The 18,473-nt window shown below is 39.9% G+C and overlaps 2 protein-coding genes across 4 annotated transcripts in view; one reads left to right on the plus strand and one right to left on the minus strand.

The window, feature by feature from the left end:
• Nucleotides 1-18,473, plus strand: part of CMSS1 (cms1 ribosomal small subunit homolog) — a 288,302-nt gene that overhangs the window by 3,237 nt on the left and 266,592 nt on the right. The window lies entirely within an intron of this gene.
• The window catches only part of FILIP1L (filamin A interacting protein 1 like), a 232,325-nt gene continuing 213,922 nt past the window's right edge, over nt 71-18,473 (minus strand). For 2 of the 3 annotated variants that reach the window (XM_080919052.1, XM_080919053.1), the window contains one exon: nt 71-4,018. In XM_080919052.1, coding sequence (XP_080775178.1) covers nt 3,830-4,018 — 189 coding nt within the window. In that variant the 3' untranslated portion in view covers nt 71-3,829. The remainder of the gene's footprint in view (nt 4,019-18,473) is intronic. The other variant, XM_080919051.1, reaches the window with a different exon arrangement.

Below are 18,473 nucleotides of genomic sequence, written 5' to 3' on the forward strand. Positions count from 1 at the left end.
TCCCAAAGATATTGGCGGTACTCACAGAGAACCAATTCAGAGCATGTTTTCAAGATTATTTATTGAGGTCAGCCCAAATGTTGACACAGAATTAGAGAGAGAAAAACACCATCAGTTTACATTATTGGATATATGTATTGGTGTGTTTAGTAAAGATCCAAATAGCATGACAGAATGTTTAAGGGCAAAATTCAGGATAAATAAACACAAGGGGAAGAAAAGAAAAAGGCTACATTGTCAATCACAGTCTGTACTAGAAAACCACTAGATGGCCATCAAATAGCCTAGGAGACTTGATAGAATTCCACAATTCTTACAAATATTAAAATCAACGATTCTTGACAACAGTTTATGAAAGCTTGAAGGTATAAATGCGTATGTTTTCCTCCAAATCATACATACATTTCCTGGTATAGTTTTGCGAGGTATCCATGAGTTTTATGAAAAATCTCCTAATAAATGTGAAAGACTTTGCATTTCTTCTTGTGTTTAACAGTAACATGTACTATAGATCCTTGGATGCTTTGTATTGGTTTGGCTTTGTCTTGAGAAAGGACCTCACTGTGTAACCCAGGTTGGTCTTGAGTTAGATGTTTTTGCTTCAGCTTGCCCATTGCTGGGATTATAGTCATGGGGCACTTTAACTTTGACCTGTTGATGACCTAACGATCTGTCATTGAGTACTTAGATGTTAGATATTTTTCTGAACACTTTACATACATCTTGAAATGTAGTTTTCTTATTTGCATAAGCCTGTATAGACTGTTAGATTGAATTCTTGAGTTGCAAGTGTTGCTTTGAGAAATTAGATGATGGTGTGCTTGAACACGCTGTTCCTGAGTTCCTTGCTAGTCTTGTTCATACTACCCCAGAGGTTAGCAGACTCTTTCCTTGTGTGCTTTAATTTATTCAGTAGTATGCTATAAATACTTGAGCTTTAGAGATCCAATTGTCATGTTTTAATTACTGTTTTCTTTATTCTTCATAGTTTTCCAATAATGACACAGAGATCACAATTTATTTAATCAAGCTTTACTGCAATACCTGAGCAGTCACTGATCTTTTTTAATCTTATAAGCTAATCTGGCTGCCTCCCTGCTAAAAGCCCTGAGATACTTGCATTTTAGTATTGGTCTCGATCTTTGGGCTTCAGTTGTATTTTCTTATGCTCTATCCTCTTGCCCTTCTTCTGGCTCAGTCTGTCTTATTTTCTCTTTCTCCCCCTCCCCTGGCTGGCTGAAGTCCTGACTTATTTTCTCTTCTCTCATCCTTTGACTGATCATCTTTTATTGACATGGAAGAGAATAAATGGTAAGCGTTGTTTACACAAATTTGAGACAGGAAACTTTTGATATAAACATTACAGTGCTGTGCACAAACTGACAACAGGGAGGGCATCATTTCAGTAACACAGGATCATCTTTACACAGCAAACAAGGCTAGTAACATGTCCTTTTGTTTTCAAACTTACTCATGATTCTATGCCATCTTGACATAAAACTTACTTGAGAGAGTCCCAGCATAGTAGAAAATGTTAAAAACTTCAAGGTAAAACTTTCCTGGGCACATTGTTTTTCTGAGACTATTAATGGTATATGTTATTTTTCCTACTTGAAAATTCTAGTTTATATTGTTTTTATGTGTATGGATGTTTTGCCTGTGTGTATGTTTGTTCAGCATGTGTGCAGTACCCATGGAAGCCAGAAGAGGGTATCAGAATCTCCTGGAACAGGAATTACAGATGGTTGTGAGCTGCCATGTGGGTGCTCTTAACTGTGAAGCTACCTTTCCAGTTTACTATTTCATGGGATGTGTATATGCTGCTGGGAATTGAACCCATGGCCTTGTGAATGCTAGGGAAGTGTTCTCTCTCTACCAAAGCTGTAGCCTCAGCTGTTTTTTGGTGTAGAGTCTGGGGAGACAGTTTAACAGCTCAGACTGGCCTCACATTCATGGTCTTCCTGCCTCTGCTTCAGAGGGCTCAGGTTATAGGCACATGCCCTGCCTGCTTTATGCTTCCTTCTGACCTTTCTGGGTTTTACTCTAGGGATTCCAATATTTTATCTTTTATTTTATCTTTATATAAAATATTAAAAAACTTTATATTTACCATTAGCATAATGAATGGTACCCAGGTGTAGCTCCCTTTTCCCGTCTCTACTTTACTCCACTGCTGTCTCTAAGCCTAGTTTCTCACTGTGTCTTGACCGAATGGACTTTCTCTGGATTTGCCTGTAGTATCCCAGGCCTGCCGCTGTGCATGCTGTGTATGTGTCTTTCTTTCCATGTCAGAGCTTCTTCACTGTCATTCATAGTCTCTTCTCGTCACTTCCTGCTTTGTTAGTCCTCCTCACAGTCTCCCTCTGCCACTTGCCTGATGCTGTACTCAGTTCCTCCACGGCTTGCATAGCAGTGCTGCCCACCCTCCTCCTCTCCTTCTCTCCCCATCCCTCTCCTTAATAAATGGCCCCTGGGGTGTTGTATACTAGCATCAGTGTACACATTGGAACAGATTAGCTGAGTATAGGGAATGTCAGTTCCTTTTCTGCTCAGGGGCTCACTCACTGTAGAAAGCTAGCTGAAGTGTAGCACCAGCCAGGAGGATTTCTTCCAGACTCATGCCTCTCATGTTCAGTGGTGAGTCTAAGAAATTATTGACACCACTCGAACCCTGAGGATTCATGACGTTGTGAAGTATGTCAAAAATGCCTTATCTTAAAACTGTCACTGTGCCACTGTGTCCACACTGACTGACTCCTTTCTCTTGATACAGTGACAACAACTTTGAGTGTGATAAAACAAAAGGAGAAACCGTGACTGCGTGCTATTGCCAAGGTTTTGTGTACATCCTGTGGTGGCTGAAGGCAGTATTCTATTACTGTTGTCCTCCTGGGCTCCTGGCCTAAAGCTTTTGTTGAATCTGCCATCTGTGTGTGTGTGTGTGTGTGTGTGTGTGTAACATTGAGGCAAGGGTTGTGAGTAAAGATGTCCTATGAGATGATAACTTATTTATTGCTCTTTTTTTTTAAGTACCCAGAACAGTGATTTATATTTTGCTCTAAAGTCTCAGTAGTAGTGACCATTGGTTCTTGTATGCTCTGACTACTATAGGAAGCCACAATGCTAATCTAAATACTTATCTTACATGCCAAGCAGTGCGATTCCGTGACTTCATCTTTAGGAGAGGAAATCTGCTATAAAAATAGGAGAGGGGCTAAATGCTAGTAGTCAAGTATGCACACATCAGTGGTTGTTGTGTAGGCCACACCAAGGACATAACCAGTTATTACTAATTTTGTTGTTTCTTCCTCCTTATAGCTGAGGAATTCTTTTCTTTCTAAAAGTAATAAGGAAATGATGGTTTTTTGACCTTAAACTTTGGTTTTGTTAATGCCATTTTGGTAGAACTCATCGTACGTTCACGAAGCAAGTTAGAAATTCTTGCTAGTACATTTTCTTAGGCAGTGTGATTATATGAAGTTCTGTAGAATGAAGAATTACTTCTTTGCTCCCAAAACCTTCTTGGGCTGTAGTAGAGTCTAGTCTTGTCTTGGGTTGATGCTACAGTCCAGCCTTAGTTAGGTTAAAGATGTCATGGGGGAGTCAGAGGTTTGCCGGTGTGATCTTGTGTGTATATGTGCTCACGTAGAGAGTTGTGCATATGCTGTTCCTTTGAGCATGCCCTTTACCAGGTCCATCAGCCTGTGAGCCATAGGATAGCTTGCTGCTTTGCTATTTCCTTGAAAGATAGTTGGCCTTCCATAGTGGTGATTGTAGCTTACCAGGCATTTCTGGAGATGAATCTTCCTAGAGATACGGTATGACTGACTTACCTTTTCCCTTTTATGTGTAGGAAAGTGTTAGAGGTGACAGTTCTTATGATGTGTAATTTCTCGCAGTCATTTTGATGACAAGACTTATCCATAGATTCCAGGGGTGTTTTGGTGGAAAGTCTGATGCTTGTGGACTTGGGTTTAGGGATCCTTGTTGGAATTCTCTGCTTGCATACTCCTTTGATCTTGAACCAGACAACAGCAACAACAACAAAGACAAAAGGTAATTATTGGTACATTTAGAAAATATGGCCATTTTTCAAGGCATGCAGTTTGTTTTTGGGGGAGGGTGGCTTTGAAAGCACTAGATTCTGGGAATCTTTCAGATTTAAGATAGTTTGAAGGAAGATATTTCAGGAAACTCTGCAAACTCATTGTGTAAATGTGCTTTTAATCGTGTATAAAGAGAGAGTAAGCCTAGTTCTTCCTGCTGATCAGTGTGTGATAAACAGTATCTCAACTATGGTCAGACAGGTTTGCAGTTTCCAGAGAGATTTAATTCAAACTGAGTCTAAGAGCTTCATAAAGAAAGCATTTGACTGGACCCTCAAAGACTTCAGATAGGAAACTGCTGTTGGTAATTAGATGAATGCTTTTGTTAATGTCCTTCATGCAGGAAAACAAATATAGTTGAGAAATGGAGTGCTTCAAATTAGGCTGTTTATGAGAGGATGTCGAAGAGAGTAGGTTGAGGTTGAAGATCGGTACATTGCAGAGGCAGAATTACCTATTTGCTTACTGGGTAACATAAGGAGGACTTTGGAAAGAGTTATGTAACTGGAGTGATCTATAGGCTGAAGGAGTAGATTAGCAGAGAGTTAGTCATAGACTGCTAAGAACTCTTTTTTTTTTTTCATTTTTTAAAGGGGAAAATGATAAGGTTTAATAATACTTGCTGGCAATATAGAGAAAGATTTTAGCACTGTGGATCTCATATAATCCAGTTGATTATATTCTTTCTTTGTCATTTTTGTTTGCTTGCTTTTGTTGTTTGGTCAGTGTGTGTGTGTGTGTGTGTGTGTGTGTGTGTGTGTTTGAGACTGGGTCTCACACTGTATCCCAGCCTGGTCTGAGGCTCACCATGTCCCCACCCATGTTTGCTTTGAACTTGTGACAGTCTTTCTGCAAGAGTTGGTTATCCCCCTCCCCCAGTTACATCATTCTTTTCATGTTTGAGTTCATAAATGTAAATATTGTTAAATACCTTAAAAGTTCATTGTACTCATTTGTTGTAGATTTTTAGTACTATTTCTATGAGAGACCGTCTTATAATTATTCTTCATCCTTTAACACTTTTATTGTACTGATTTAGTACATTGAAATTCCTTTGTATATTCATGTTTACCTTAAAATATAGTATATATGATTCTCATCTTATTCCATTGTCCCAAAAATATAGTCTGATGCTATTGAGCTTTTCAACTCCTAAATCACTGAGTATTTGACTTAAAGAGTACCTTAGCTGTACCTCTTTCATAACCATTTAAGTAAAATGAAGTAGAAGAGTGTAGACTGGAAGAGTTCTGTCTCTGATGTGACAAGTACTGTGATATGAAGAGTTCCTCAGTTTATATGTGTGTATGTGTGCATGCAAGCACATGCCTAGACACTAGCTGTAGCCTGTATTTGTTCTTAGGTCTTGTAGATCATAGCAGAGAGTTTGAAGCCTCCTGAACAAAAAGTTTGATGTGAAGCAGATTAGACATTTATTGCTGGAATTACTAATGAAACTTAATGCAGAGTTTTAGGATTTTTTTTTTGGGGGGGGGGGTAAGGAAGTACAAATATGGCCGTCAGATGCCAGTGCAAGTAGTTAGAATGTAATTTAGTAGTGACATTCGCTCACTTAAAACAAACACATAGTATCATAGAGTTTTCAAGTACAAGTGCTGTGCAGATTCAGCTTCTTCCAGAGAAGGATAAACCATATTGGCAATATATCCTTTTTTTTTTTTTTTTTTGTATTTGTTATGTTATGTCGAGCTTTTCTGTATGTAGGTACAGAAGGGTATTTGGCTTTAATATTCTTACCACCTTTCTGGTGTTAATCCTAAACATGCCAGGTGAGATGGCAGTAGCCCCATTCTAGCCTCACGGGTCCTGTCTTGGCTTCTTGGTCTCATCTTGCACTGACATGCTGTGTCTACATTCTTGCCAACAACATTAATAATCCATGTCCAAATGAGGGAAGGAACAACTTGGCACTGTGTATCAGGTACCTTAAAATTCATCCCCGTGGTGATGTAGTCTTTTTCTGTTCGTTTGTTTTTTTAAGTTAAAGACCTTTTTTAGGAAATAATCAGAGGAACAGTTAAAGTAGTTGTTTTTGCATTAATCAGAATGAAAAAGTGGACATAGATAACAATTTGGAATGAGGGTGTAGAACATGAAATGGAGGGTAATTATGTAGAAGTACTATGCTGTCATTACATAGCAATGCTTTTGAAGTTAGAGGGGAATGTTTCCACAGAAATTATAAGAAACTGGATTTAAGACATGCACTTTTAATATTTATGTGTGAGGAAAAAGAACTACAGATTGACTTCCTTCTCTGAAACCCTAGGGATCAGAAGTATTCTGAATTTTGACTTATCTGCATATACAGTAGGTGCATTTCATGAGCAACACCCACCTAACATCAAACACGGTGGTGGGGGGGAGTCATCTGCCGTACTGATGTGTATTGGTGAAAAATGACTTACAGCTTAAAAAATGTTCGAAAGGCTTTAGCAGCTGATTTCACTTCACAGTCTTTACCCCTAGATGGCAGCAGAGACTAGTTGTTTTATTAGGACAACCCCAAATGTGATTCCTACAACTGTGTTGAGGCAGAGGATAGTTTTTTTTCTTTTCTCTTTTTTTCTTCCTCGTGGTATGAATTTTGTACTTGGACTTGTGTCTGTACATGAAATATGGAGCTGTAAAACGTGTCTTTCCTTGGATCATTTTTATAGAATGCTACATCAAATAGCTCCAAGAAATTTTCTTTCCAAATTTGGAGTGCATATTGCAAGAGAGATTCATGCATGTGGCTCTTTTAAGACCACACAGTGACTGTTCTACTCGAAGGCTCCTGGGTTTCATCAGAAAGCAGATGTCTGGGAGGGAGTTAAGCAAGTTGGAAAGTTCATTCATGGGGAATAAAAAGGATTTTTTAAAAAAGTTATTTAATCTTCAACTCAGCATGAAAGGTGCGATTTGGATAACAAGTCTGAAGGGTGATGGGCTCAGTGAAGAAACGTTCTGTTTAGGAAGCAAAAGGAAAGTATGTTTATGAAGTAAATTCATTACACTCAAGAGAATTAGCTTGCTTTGTCCGTTGCTTCTTAAAAAGAAGGTAGCGATCTGTGGACTTGGGTTTGCCCCAATCACTTAGAAGGTTGTGAGTCTTAGTGACCAGAACCCACATGTGCAGGCGGTGCTTTCTGTTGTCAGTCTGAGTCTCCAGCCACCTTCCTCGTGAACCTGTTTTATCTTCTTCACAGAAAACAAACATGGGCCCTCAGTAGAGCCGCAGACTATGGGGTGCTGGTGGGAACAGCTGGAGTCGGGATGTTTCTGTGTCTCTCAAGGAAATTAGTGTTTACATGCTTTGAACTTCGTGGTGATGTATTGGCAACATATTGTGTGAGAAGGCAGTGTTCCTTCAGCAATGGGCGTGGTTCCCGGAACTGCAAAAGGCAGTAATCATGCCAGTAGCTAGAGATACTGAGGACCCTTATACAGTCCTGAGGTCTGACTGTCTTTAGGAGGTGGGAGATGAATTCAGACCTTCCTTTCTCCCTGGATCCCTGCTTTGGTATGCTCGGTTTTAAAGCTCTGTGTTTTCAGGTGGCTGTTTTTGTTTTTAGGTTTCTTTTAATTTTAGTGTTTGTTAGGAGAGTGCATAAGTATTCATGATAGATGTAGTGATGAAAAGAAGGAAATGCTGAGCCAGGAAAAGTTGCCTTTGAAAAATGACTGCCTTCATTTCTTTTGTCTTACATTGTTTGGCAAATCAGAAATCACAGATAATAAATCTGGCAGATGGCCCAAATTTTCATATGCTGCATTTTTTTATTCTCTTGATTTTCTTAGAACTTTCCATTTTTCGATGCAACTTTATCCCTTAAAGTTTTAGTTTTATATGGTGAGGAGCCCTTCATAGGGAGAACTTATAGCTTGGTTATCTCATTTCCATTAACTTCCTGTGAAAGAACATTTGTTTTTAAGCAATGCCCCAGCACTGTGCTTTATACTGAAGCGTTGTTAAGTTTCTGAGGTGAGGGGTAAATTGGTACCTTTGTTTCATCATGTAACATGGGTTTTGGTTGGACCTAGTCACTCCCAGTCCCATGGTAATTACATGTGGGCACAAGGGGTATTCCAAGAATAAGCACTGAAATATAGTTTTCAAATCTTTCCTAACCGAATTGCTCACACTTTGTGCCAAACACAGCATTACATTTAAAAATATGGTGGTAAAATAAACTATACTAACTTTAGCTAGCTATCTTCATTGCTTATCTTGTTATTCATTTGTTTTTTTTTTTCTTGTCTCTGCTGTTTTCTTTTATTTATATATTATTTACACTTTCATTTTTGTTTGAGACAAAATGTCACTGTATTGTTTGAGGCCTGGTTGGCCTGGAACTAGCTCAGTAGATCAGGCTGGTTTCAAACTCAAAGAGATCTGCTTGCCTCTACCTCTGGAGTGCTGGGGTTAAAGGCATGTGGGTATGTTCCTTACCAACTTTGTTTTTCCTTTATCTTTTTTCCTTTAAGTGTATAAGGGTTTTGTGTACATGTATGTATGTGCTTGTATGGTTCACTCTGGGATAAGAAGAAAGCATCAGATCCTCAGAAACTAGAATTATGTGGTTGTGGACCACTTTGTGGGTGCTGGCAAGTGAATCTGGGTCTCTACAAGTGCTCTTATCCCTCAGCTCCGTTTTCCCCCCTTTTTGATACCCTTTTGTTCCCGTTTCCTTTTGAATTTCCTTATTTGTACCCTTTATATTAATTTCCAGTATTTTTTTTTTAACTTGATCTGCGTTTCACATCATTTAAAAGCTTTGGTTTAGTTACTAGAGCCCAAGTCATTGACTCTCTACTCTAGTTTTGGTACCAACTTCTTTTGCCCCTGAGCATTTGACGCATGCAGCCCTCATGTCCCTGGTTTGTGTTGTTGTTTTTGTCAACTTCACACAAGCTGAAGTTATCTGAGAAGAGGAACTGTAATTGAGAAATGTACCTCCATTCAAAATGCCCATGGCTAAGTCTGTAGGGCGTTTTCTTGGTCAGTGATGGGCATGAGTGCTGGATCAGAGACATAGGCAGGTGTATAAGAGGCAGGCTGAGCAAGCCACGAGGAGGAGCAAACCGGCAAGTAACCTTTCTCTGTGGCCTCTGCTTTGGTTCCTGCTTTTGGGTTCCTGCTCTGAGCTCTTGCTGTGACTTCTCTAAGTGATTCAGTTGTAAGCTAAAATAAATCTTTTCCTCCCCAACTTGCTTTTGGTCATGGTGCCTTAACACAGCAGTAAAAACCTAAATTAACTGTAATCTTCATCTGGGGATTTACTTGCAAGTCTTCTTTGGGGAATAGAAATAAAATGTAGGATACCCTTACATAGCTAGCCAAAGTGCCAGGTAAGAAGTATGTGTTAAAATTGTTATTATCTTTGTCTTCTTATTTCTTTTCAGAGAGTACTTATTTTTGGTCATAATTCTATAATATCTTTGCTTTCTTTCTTTCTTTCTTTCTTTCTTTCTTTCTTTCTTTCTTTCTTTCTCTGATTTATCCTCTTTTCTCAAATCTACCCTTATTAGTTGGAGGCCATGTTTCTAAGTGGGAGTTATGGAAACTGGATAATAGCTGGGCTTTTATTTTATTTATTTCTCACCACCTTTGGCCCAGAAAAGTGATTCTTTGTACATGTTCTTTCCTTACAGTGTCACTTTGTCTTGTTACTGTGAACCTTTCGTGGCCTCACGTGAAGGCATTCCCTATTCTTTTCCACCCTCTCATAAAAGCATCTGTGCCCTGTGGTTTGTTAGCCACGCAAACCTAGTTCAGCACTTCCTCTGAGCAATATTCTAATCTTGAATAATGTGGGACTTACAATGGTTCTTAAAAAGTGTGTTTGTCTCACAGTCCCCAGAGCTGTAATGATGCAGATTCTCTGCGTTGTTGGATTTCCTGAGACTAGACACCTGAGGAGTTGTAGGTGATTCTGAACAAAGTGGGCAGTAACTTGAGAGAAACATGGATATGTCTGAACAAATTCACAGCTGATTCTCACTTCTGCAGTTGTGTTATAGGAGAAGTAACCTATGAGAAGGTGAAAATGAATGCTGTGCTGAAGCTACAGTATTTTGAAAACTGGAGGGAGGTTTGCAGAAGTGTGCTTGAGGAAAGAGAAGAAATGGAGTATGAGGAGCAAAGGCAGGACAGCCCAGTCCCAGAAACACAGGCGCAGGCAAAAAAGGCCAGCTGTGTGTAGGAGGAGAGTTGAAGGGTGTGCTCAGTGTCTGAGGATGAGGCAGCACAGGAAGCAAGCCTTGGTAGGAAGTTGGAGCAGCATTACCTGGGCACTGATGGGAGGCTAGAGAAGTGCAGTGATCTGAGCGGTGTTGGGGTGAAAGTTGATTATGAAGATGAGGATGATGTATAGTGTAACTATGTTAAAGTACTGTCTGTGCTGGAAGTGGTAGGGGTAGAGAAAGGAAGAATGGAAATAGCTAGCTAGATTGTGATAGTGCAGAAGTTTCTAGTATTGAACCTGGGTGATGAGGAAAGAGGAGGATAAGAACCCCCTGGAGGGAGACAGTGCAATTGGTGTGTGTATGTGTGTGTGTCTGTGTCAGTGTGTGTGTGTGTGTGTGTGTGTGTGTGTGTGTGTGTGTCTGTGTCTGTGTGTGTGTGCGCGTGCGCGAGCACGTGTGTCTGTTAGCAGTGACATTTTGGAAATTTTAATAGAGAACCATAGTAGAGAAATCATTCAAATGTGTAGACAAAATATTTTCTCACCACACTCTTTCCTCCCTTTCTACTGTAAGTATTTCTACATCACTTTCTCAGAACTAGGAATGAATTTTTGAGGAGCCCTACTTGTGTCTGAATTTTTTCTACAAGTCTGTGTAACTTTATTGATAATTAACTAGTCCTGAAAAGACATTAAAAAGGCATTCTTCTCACTACTTGAATAATGTGCTGTGATCGAACCATTATCCACACACTGATTGGCCTGGAGGAAAGGAAATCCTGCCCCTTCTGCCAGTGACCTTTCTGGTCATCTAGCCATTGTGTCTGTAAGAAGACAGATTCCGTACACTTGGAGTCTGGGGAGATCTGCCATTTCTTGGCACTTATAAAGTATGCAGTGGGGACAGAATGTCCACCTCAAAGCAGATTTCCTTCCTCATTGGCAGTCTGAGAAAAGCCTGGAATTCGGCTGTAGTTGATAGGTTTCACACAAAGGTAAAACAAAAACAAACCAATCTACAACTGACTGTCCACTGTTTTCCCCAGTGTTCTCATTGCTTTCTTGGAAGCTAAAATCAGCAGTCACAGAAGCATTCACATTTTCCAAAGTTTTTTTGGAAAATGTGAATGGAGTAAATTATTATTCTAATATTCTCAGAAGAGCTTTATATAAAATAAATGCACTGCTTTGGTTATGCTGTGAGAGAAGTCCTCTGCATGGCTGCTACCTCCTCTACTACCCCCTAAAGGAGATCATGGCCTGGATATGTTCACAGTTTTGAGATGACGCCCTTTTAAAGCTTGTTTGTTTGTTTGTTTGTTTGTTCTTAGGTGTCCAAAGTATCTGATACACTATTTAAACAAAACATCAAAAGTCAAACAGAAAAAGAAGTAGCTTGCTTTTTTCCCTTCCCTTTTCCCCCTTTAAAAAGAGAGAAAACAGACCCACCAATAGAAAGGAATTCTGAGGAATTGTTTCGAGTTGTTTGGAGGGTAGTTATGTTGAAAGGGGGCTGTTAATTGTTATGAGGGGACACGGGAGGCCAAATTAGAAACAGAATTTAACGCTGATAGAATTGAACCATAACATTTTCCCTGAGCTGGGTTAGTAGACAGGCTTTGTAATAGCATCAATTTTTCTTAGTAAGATATAACACTGTTTGAAAAGTAGATTTCCTAACTTAGGAAATACAAACTAGGAAAAACTAGGCTCCTGAAAAGGCATTAAGTGTGGACTAAGTTGTAGCTTGCCTTTATGGATGAGACCTTGAACCTTAACAGTCATTTCCATTTCCAAGATAAGTCATTATCTGGCCTGGAGACAAGCACTTCTAAATTCCATTGTTTGTGGTTGTAATGCATTTCCCATGGATGTTTGCTCTTTGCTTGCTATATTTGAAGCTTATATAATCCTGTTATATAGTAAGTACGTTAATTCTCTATACCAATTGATGACGCATGCAAAGCTTGGCGTTTGTGTACTTTGCTTGCAGAATTATGCTTCAGGGTAGAATGGACACTGAGTCAGCCTTGTGTTCTCTGAGGACCATCTCTTGATGATGATAACAAGAGAGGTCACATGGTCCTTCTCTGTCCCATAGGACATACAGTCCTTCCCCACCTGCTATTTGTGTGGGTCTTGACTTTTCACACTCACTGGCTATTGGCCCAACAGCTTCAGGATTCAGGAAAGGTTGGAGGGAGAAGTAAATCACTATTGCCTGTCGTTGAATGCTTTATAAGAAATGAACTCTGGTCTGGGCCTCTCAGGTAGATTGTCTCAGTTGATGAGAACTGTGAATATTGTCCATATAGAACAGTGGTGAGTGAGCCCTTACTGGGTTTAAGTGCATTCCGAGTGTGTTGGCATATATCTGGGATTGGACATCTAGGTAATGTTAGGTAAACATATCTGTCACCATAGGTGGTAAAATACATTTTATACTGCCTCCCCTTGCATTGAAGTGGCTTCACATGCTGTTGCCATGGAAAGAAAATGGGACAGTGAGAGGCATGTCTTTACCATGTCAGTTTTGTTACTTACTAATGAAAAAAACCAAGAAAATCTGTTTTGTTTATCTCTAAGTTTGACAGAATCACCACCATTAGGGTTGTTATAAAATGAAATGTCATATAAAGGACTTATTTCCTCTCAGCTCCCCTCTACTCCACCATTACATGGCTTGATGAACGAGAAGCCTTCTGTGGAGACACAGAACATTCCTGTCGCTGTATTCAAGGTCTGTCACAACTGGTCTGTCTCCTTCTGAGGACCATCTCTGCTTGCACTACTTGTTGCACTTGAACAGCGGATGTAGCCTCGCCTGCGTGCTCCATGACTGTCAAATCCTTCTAGAAACATCCCTTTGTCTTCTCTCTCCTAGGCCACTTCACCTTCTCATCCCTGTCGACATCTCACCTATTCCTCAGATCTAATCCTAAGCCCCCGCCCTCCAGGACCTGCAGTGCTTAATGTCTCTTCCTTCTCTGGAGCTTCTACAGTAGAGCTGACTTACAGAGCCCTTTCATTTTTCAGTTGTAATGGCTTCCAGTGAGGGCAACTTTGGTCCCTACTCAACGTTTAGCTATGACTAGAAATATTTCTTGTTTTATGTGGCACCTAGAGAATGAAAGCTAGAGGGTCCTAAACATCCTGTGATGGCAAAGAACAAGCCTCGCCATTGTCCTCAACAGAGTTATTAGACCCGTGCTGTTGTTAGTCCCCAGGTATGTGCTGCTTCATTTGGGGGTTTAGGGATTAAATGATGAAAAGTAAAAGAATGTCATAGACTCTCAGGGAAAGAAACAAATGTGAAGACATCACTGTCTTCTATGCCTCATGTGCCAATGACAGAGATCACTTTTCTGAAGGAAAATAAAGTTGTCCAGTTGACTGTCTATACGTCAACATTATTCCTAATAGAATTTTTAAAGGCTATAGAAACTTGACAACTCTCAGATCATTCATCCATTTTTAGAAGTTAGAGCCACACATGATTTTAAAATCTTAATCTCTTTTTCACAAAAGTTGTAAAGGGCTCTTGTCAAAGGCCCTTCCCACGAATTGACAAAAGCATGAGGTGGAATTTGGTCTTCCATTGAGTGCCTCTAGAGTACCCTCTTCCTAGTTGTTCACGCTTACAAAGCCTGTTAGTCCACTGCAGACCCCTCCAGCCTCAGGTCATTGCAAGTATTATATAATTTCCTACTGGTAATTGCTGTGTGGTACTCACTCCTTGTTCCATTTCCTTAGTAAGTTATCAAGAGATGAGTCTTATCTTCAGTGTTGACTAGGATCCACATGGTATGTTTATTTGTCATGATCAGTGGGTTAAGATCACGTGTATCCATGTAATGCTTATAAGGAAAGATACCACATGTGAGGACATTGTATATTACTGAGCCGTATGAGTAACTTGTCCATTAGTAAACCCACCTATTCAGAGAATGTAGACGGTTCTCTGGGTCTTTAAGACCTATGCTCATACATCGTGTTTTTACTTGATATAACAAAAGAGTCTAGGAGTGGTGGCACACATGCCTATAACCCCAGTACTTAAGAGTGGAAGCAAGATCAGTTCAAGGTCATCCTCAGCTATTAATACTGAGTGTGTTTCAGGCCAGATATGAAACCCCATCTCAACAAGTAAACAAAACAGCACATAGCCTGAACTGCCACGACCAGGCTTACCTCAGATGACTCCTCAGAGGTACCCATTTGCTAAGAAGCCTTTCCTCCTTCACCTTCCAATCTGAGTAATAATTTGAACAGAAATTTTAAAATGAGGCTGTAAGTAAAAAGAATTTTCCTGAGATGGCTGACTGATGCCTAAAGTTAGCCAGGAGTACATTCTTATGACAGCATTTTAAGTGTAAAGCCTGTCGTCCTGATGAAATGTCAACAGATTTGTAAGCCCTGCCATAGGAACAGTGTTAATTATTATCAAATTATTATAGTACTCAGAGGTGTTAGACAGTTCTCTCAGTGGACTCTGAGGATTCTTTAGGATGCCTGCTTCTCTGATGTATTTGACCACACAAAAGTTCTTCTTAGCTTTGATAGTTAGAAAGGAAAGGGATTGGTGTTTAATCTAAATAAAAATAAATTTAACAAAACTTTTGTTTTGGGAACTTTATTAGCAACTCCCTTGTCTATCTTGTGTTTGCTGTATTTTGTTTCTCCAGACTACACTCTCGAGTGTGTTCTGGACACGGGAAGTATGGGATAAATTCAGGACTTGGGATTTGGGGAAGAAATGGAGCTTGTTGGTGTCGGGCCATCTGCCATAGTTCACTTAAAAATTTAATTATCTATACTAGTTATGAAACTGGGAACATCCCCACCTACTAAATAATAAACCTCATATTTTCATTACAGCCTCTAGAGGGCAAAATAGTTTCACTTCCTGGAACAGGTATAAAATAGTCTAAGAGTAGGGGGAACACTTGCCAGTAGCAATACACAAATTTCTATAGCTGTGAAATTCCAACTTCAGGCTGTAAACCAAGCAGAGGATTTACTAGAACGTAGCTTAGAGTAGAGTCTTCGTTTTTAGAGACCCCAACTTGATACCATTTGGGGGTGGGGTGGGGTGGGAAACAATGTTAGCATTAGGAGAATCTCATAAGGATGTCTTGGATTTAACTTACACACAGATCATATAGGTTGCTGTGGTTGGGAAAGTACTAGAATGCTTGCCTTGAGTTAGGAGGCAATCTCTAACACCACAGGGGATAAAAGAAAAGTATGTTTGAGCCCTCTATTTTTGCTACATGTGTTCTGTCCAGTTATATTTTCTCTTGGCATTTCAAAATAAAAAGTGACATTTCTTTTAGAACATAAGAATATAGAAATAACAGAAATTAATGTAACTGGAGCAAATAAAGTTCTTTCATTTAATATGTTTAAAGACCTACGTTATATATGCTAAATATGAAAGAAGTTATAAAATGTTTTCAATTTAGAGTTATTTCAATGAGTAAAGAATCATAGAATCTTTGAATTATAAGGGTTTGGAAGTAAAAATACACTTCTAAAGGGAAACAAAATAGTCATAGGAGGCAGAGGCATCGAGAGAAATGGGGGTAGAGAGGAGGGAGGGGGGAATGGGAGGATCAGGTTGGGGAGAGAAGCCCAGAGGGCCAGGAGAGTGAATGGAAATCTGCCACTGTGGTGGTGGGAAGGGAAAATCTGCAGAAAGTCCCTGAGACCTTGGATAGGGGAGGTTTGCAGAAGTCAGTGCTGGTGATCTTAGCCAAGATGCTTAACAGTGGGGATACAGAACCTGAAGATGCCCCTCCTGTAGCCTGGCAGAACCCCTGTGGCTGGATAGGGATACAAATCCACCCATAAAACTTTTGACCTAGAATTTATGTCATCTAAAAGAAATGCAGGGATGCAGCAGAGACTGAAGGAAAGGCCAACTGCCCCAACTGGAAACCCGTTCCATGGGCGAGCACCAATCCCTGATACTATTAATGATATTGTTATGCTTGCAGACAGAAGCCTAGCATAACTGTCCTCTGAGAGGCTCTACCCAGCTGCTGACCAAAACAGAAGCAAATACCCACAGCCAAACATTAGATAGAGGTCAGGGGTACTTCTGGAAGAGTTAGGGGAAGGGTTGAAGACCCAGAAATAGATGGGAACACCACAGGAAGACCAACAGAGCCAACAAACCTAGACCCCTGGGAGCTCTCAGAATCTTAGCCACCAACTAAAGAACATACAAAGGCTGGAGCAAGCCGCCCCCTCCCCCAGTCCCCCAACACATATGTAGCTTAGTTTTCATGGCTGCCCAGTCTGGCCTCAGTGGGAGAGGATGTACCTAATCTGTCTGGGACTTGATGTAAGGGGATACCCAAGGGAAGATACCCAGGGGGGGTCCTACCCTCTCAGAGAAGAATGGGATAGAGGGTAGGGGGAGGGATGGGGGGAGAAGCAGTGTTTGGGATGTAAATTAATTAATAATACAAAAGTACCCTTTTAGGATCTCTAAGACCTCATAAAAGCATCAGCACTTTAAGATAGAATTGTGGGGAACTTTCCTATTAGAATTTATATAGCCTTATATCTTAAACTATTGTGTAAACATTATCTTTAGGTTCAGTATATTAAAGGTATTCATGAAATATAAACGTGTTTAATGATTTTACTTGGTTCCATCTCTAAGCTATCTTACATGTATGTCTGTTTGCATATCCTTAAGGGAAAAAAAGAAACAAAACAAATCCAAAATCTGAAACACTTCAGTTCCAGATTAGAAATCCTTTTCTGAATGTAAAGATGTGCTCCTTATACTATTAAACCCTTTAGTAAAGATGGTTATGTCACTTTTACCCATAAAGAACAGTGACATCATCTTGGGAAAGGTTTCTCCTTTACTTGCTTTTACGTTTCATTGGATTTTTGTTTGTTTGATTGAGACAAGGCCTTGTTATGCAGCTCTAGCTGGCCTGCCACTCCCCTGCCTCAGGCTGCTGAGTGCTGGGGTTAGAGATGTGCCATTCTCTGTTCTGTATGTTTAGCTTGCCATTACATGCTCAGGCCCCCACCATAGAAACCTTTTTAAATGTATGTGAGTACATTGTTAATCTCTTCAGAGACACCCGGATCCTGTTACAGATGGTTGTGAGCCATTATGTGGTTGCTGGGAATTGAACTTAGGGCCTCTGGAAGAGCAGTTAGTGTTCTTAACTGCTGAGCCGTGTGTGTGTGTGTGTGTGTGTGTGTGTGTGTGTGTGTGTGTGTGTGTGTGTGTGTGTGTGTATTTTAACTTAAGACTTTGCTATGCCTTTCAAATAACAAACAGAACTTGCTAAGGTATTTAACTCTGTGGTGGAATTCTACAGCTTAAAAAGCTACTGAAATTAGTGGGACTAAGTAAATGAAATTTGGCTTTGAAACAGGGACTCTGACCAATGAAAGGAAGTAGGAGATTTTCATATATTCTTGGGGCTGAGGACATTTCAGGAGTTCTGAGCACTACAAGCACTTATCCATTCAGAGACATGCACAGGTACACATGATTTAAAAAAATAACAATAAAAGTTTTAAAAACAATCTAGTCAGCCACTCATGGATAGTGTATCTCTGCTTTCACATATTCCTTATGAAGATTTCCCAGCATCACTTCCTTTGTCCTTCTGCCTTTGAGGGAAACTCTGTGATCTCATAAACACTCTCACCTCCTTTCTCCCCCTACACACACACACACACACACGTCTATTACACATATGTACAGTTTATAAGTTAAAATTAAAGCCAAGAATCTAAATTTATTTTATGTATAATTTTATCAAAAAGAATCCTGTGACTTTAGATAGTAGTGACTCCTGTAATAAACTGTGCATGATTTAGTAATGAGAAGCTGCTAAGTTCATTTTGATGTTTATATGTTAATTATTGCACTCTTGTAAATGAGAGATAATCCTTAGAGGCTCTGCAAATTTCAGTCAGTAGAGATTAACTACCCAGGAGGCCTGTCTGTAATTGAGATCTGCAACAGAAAATGAGCTGATGATTTCTACCTTGTCACTGTAGAGCGCATAGAGCCTCCTAAAACCTATTACAAAGAATTTCTATACAGCTCGTAAAAGGGAAAATTAAAAAAAAAAAATCCTTACAAACTAGTTGGGCCAATGGACAGCTGGAGCTTCCAAACTCTTTCTAGTTA

Source organism: Micromys minutus (assembly GCF_963924665.1).
Source record: "Micromys minutus genome assembly, chromosome: 7".
NCBI lineage: Eukaryota > Metazoa > Chordata > Mammalia > Rodentia > Muridae > Micromys > Micromys minutus.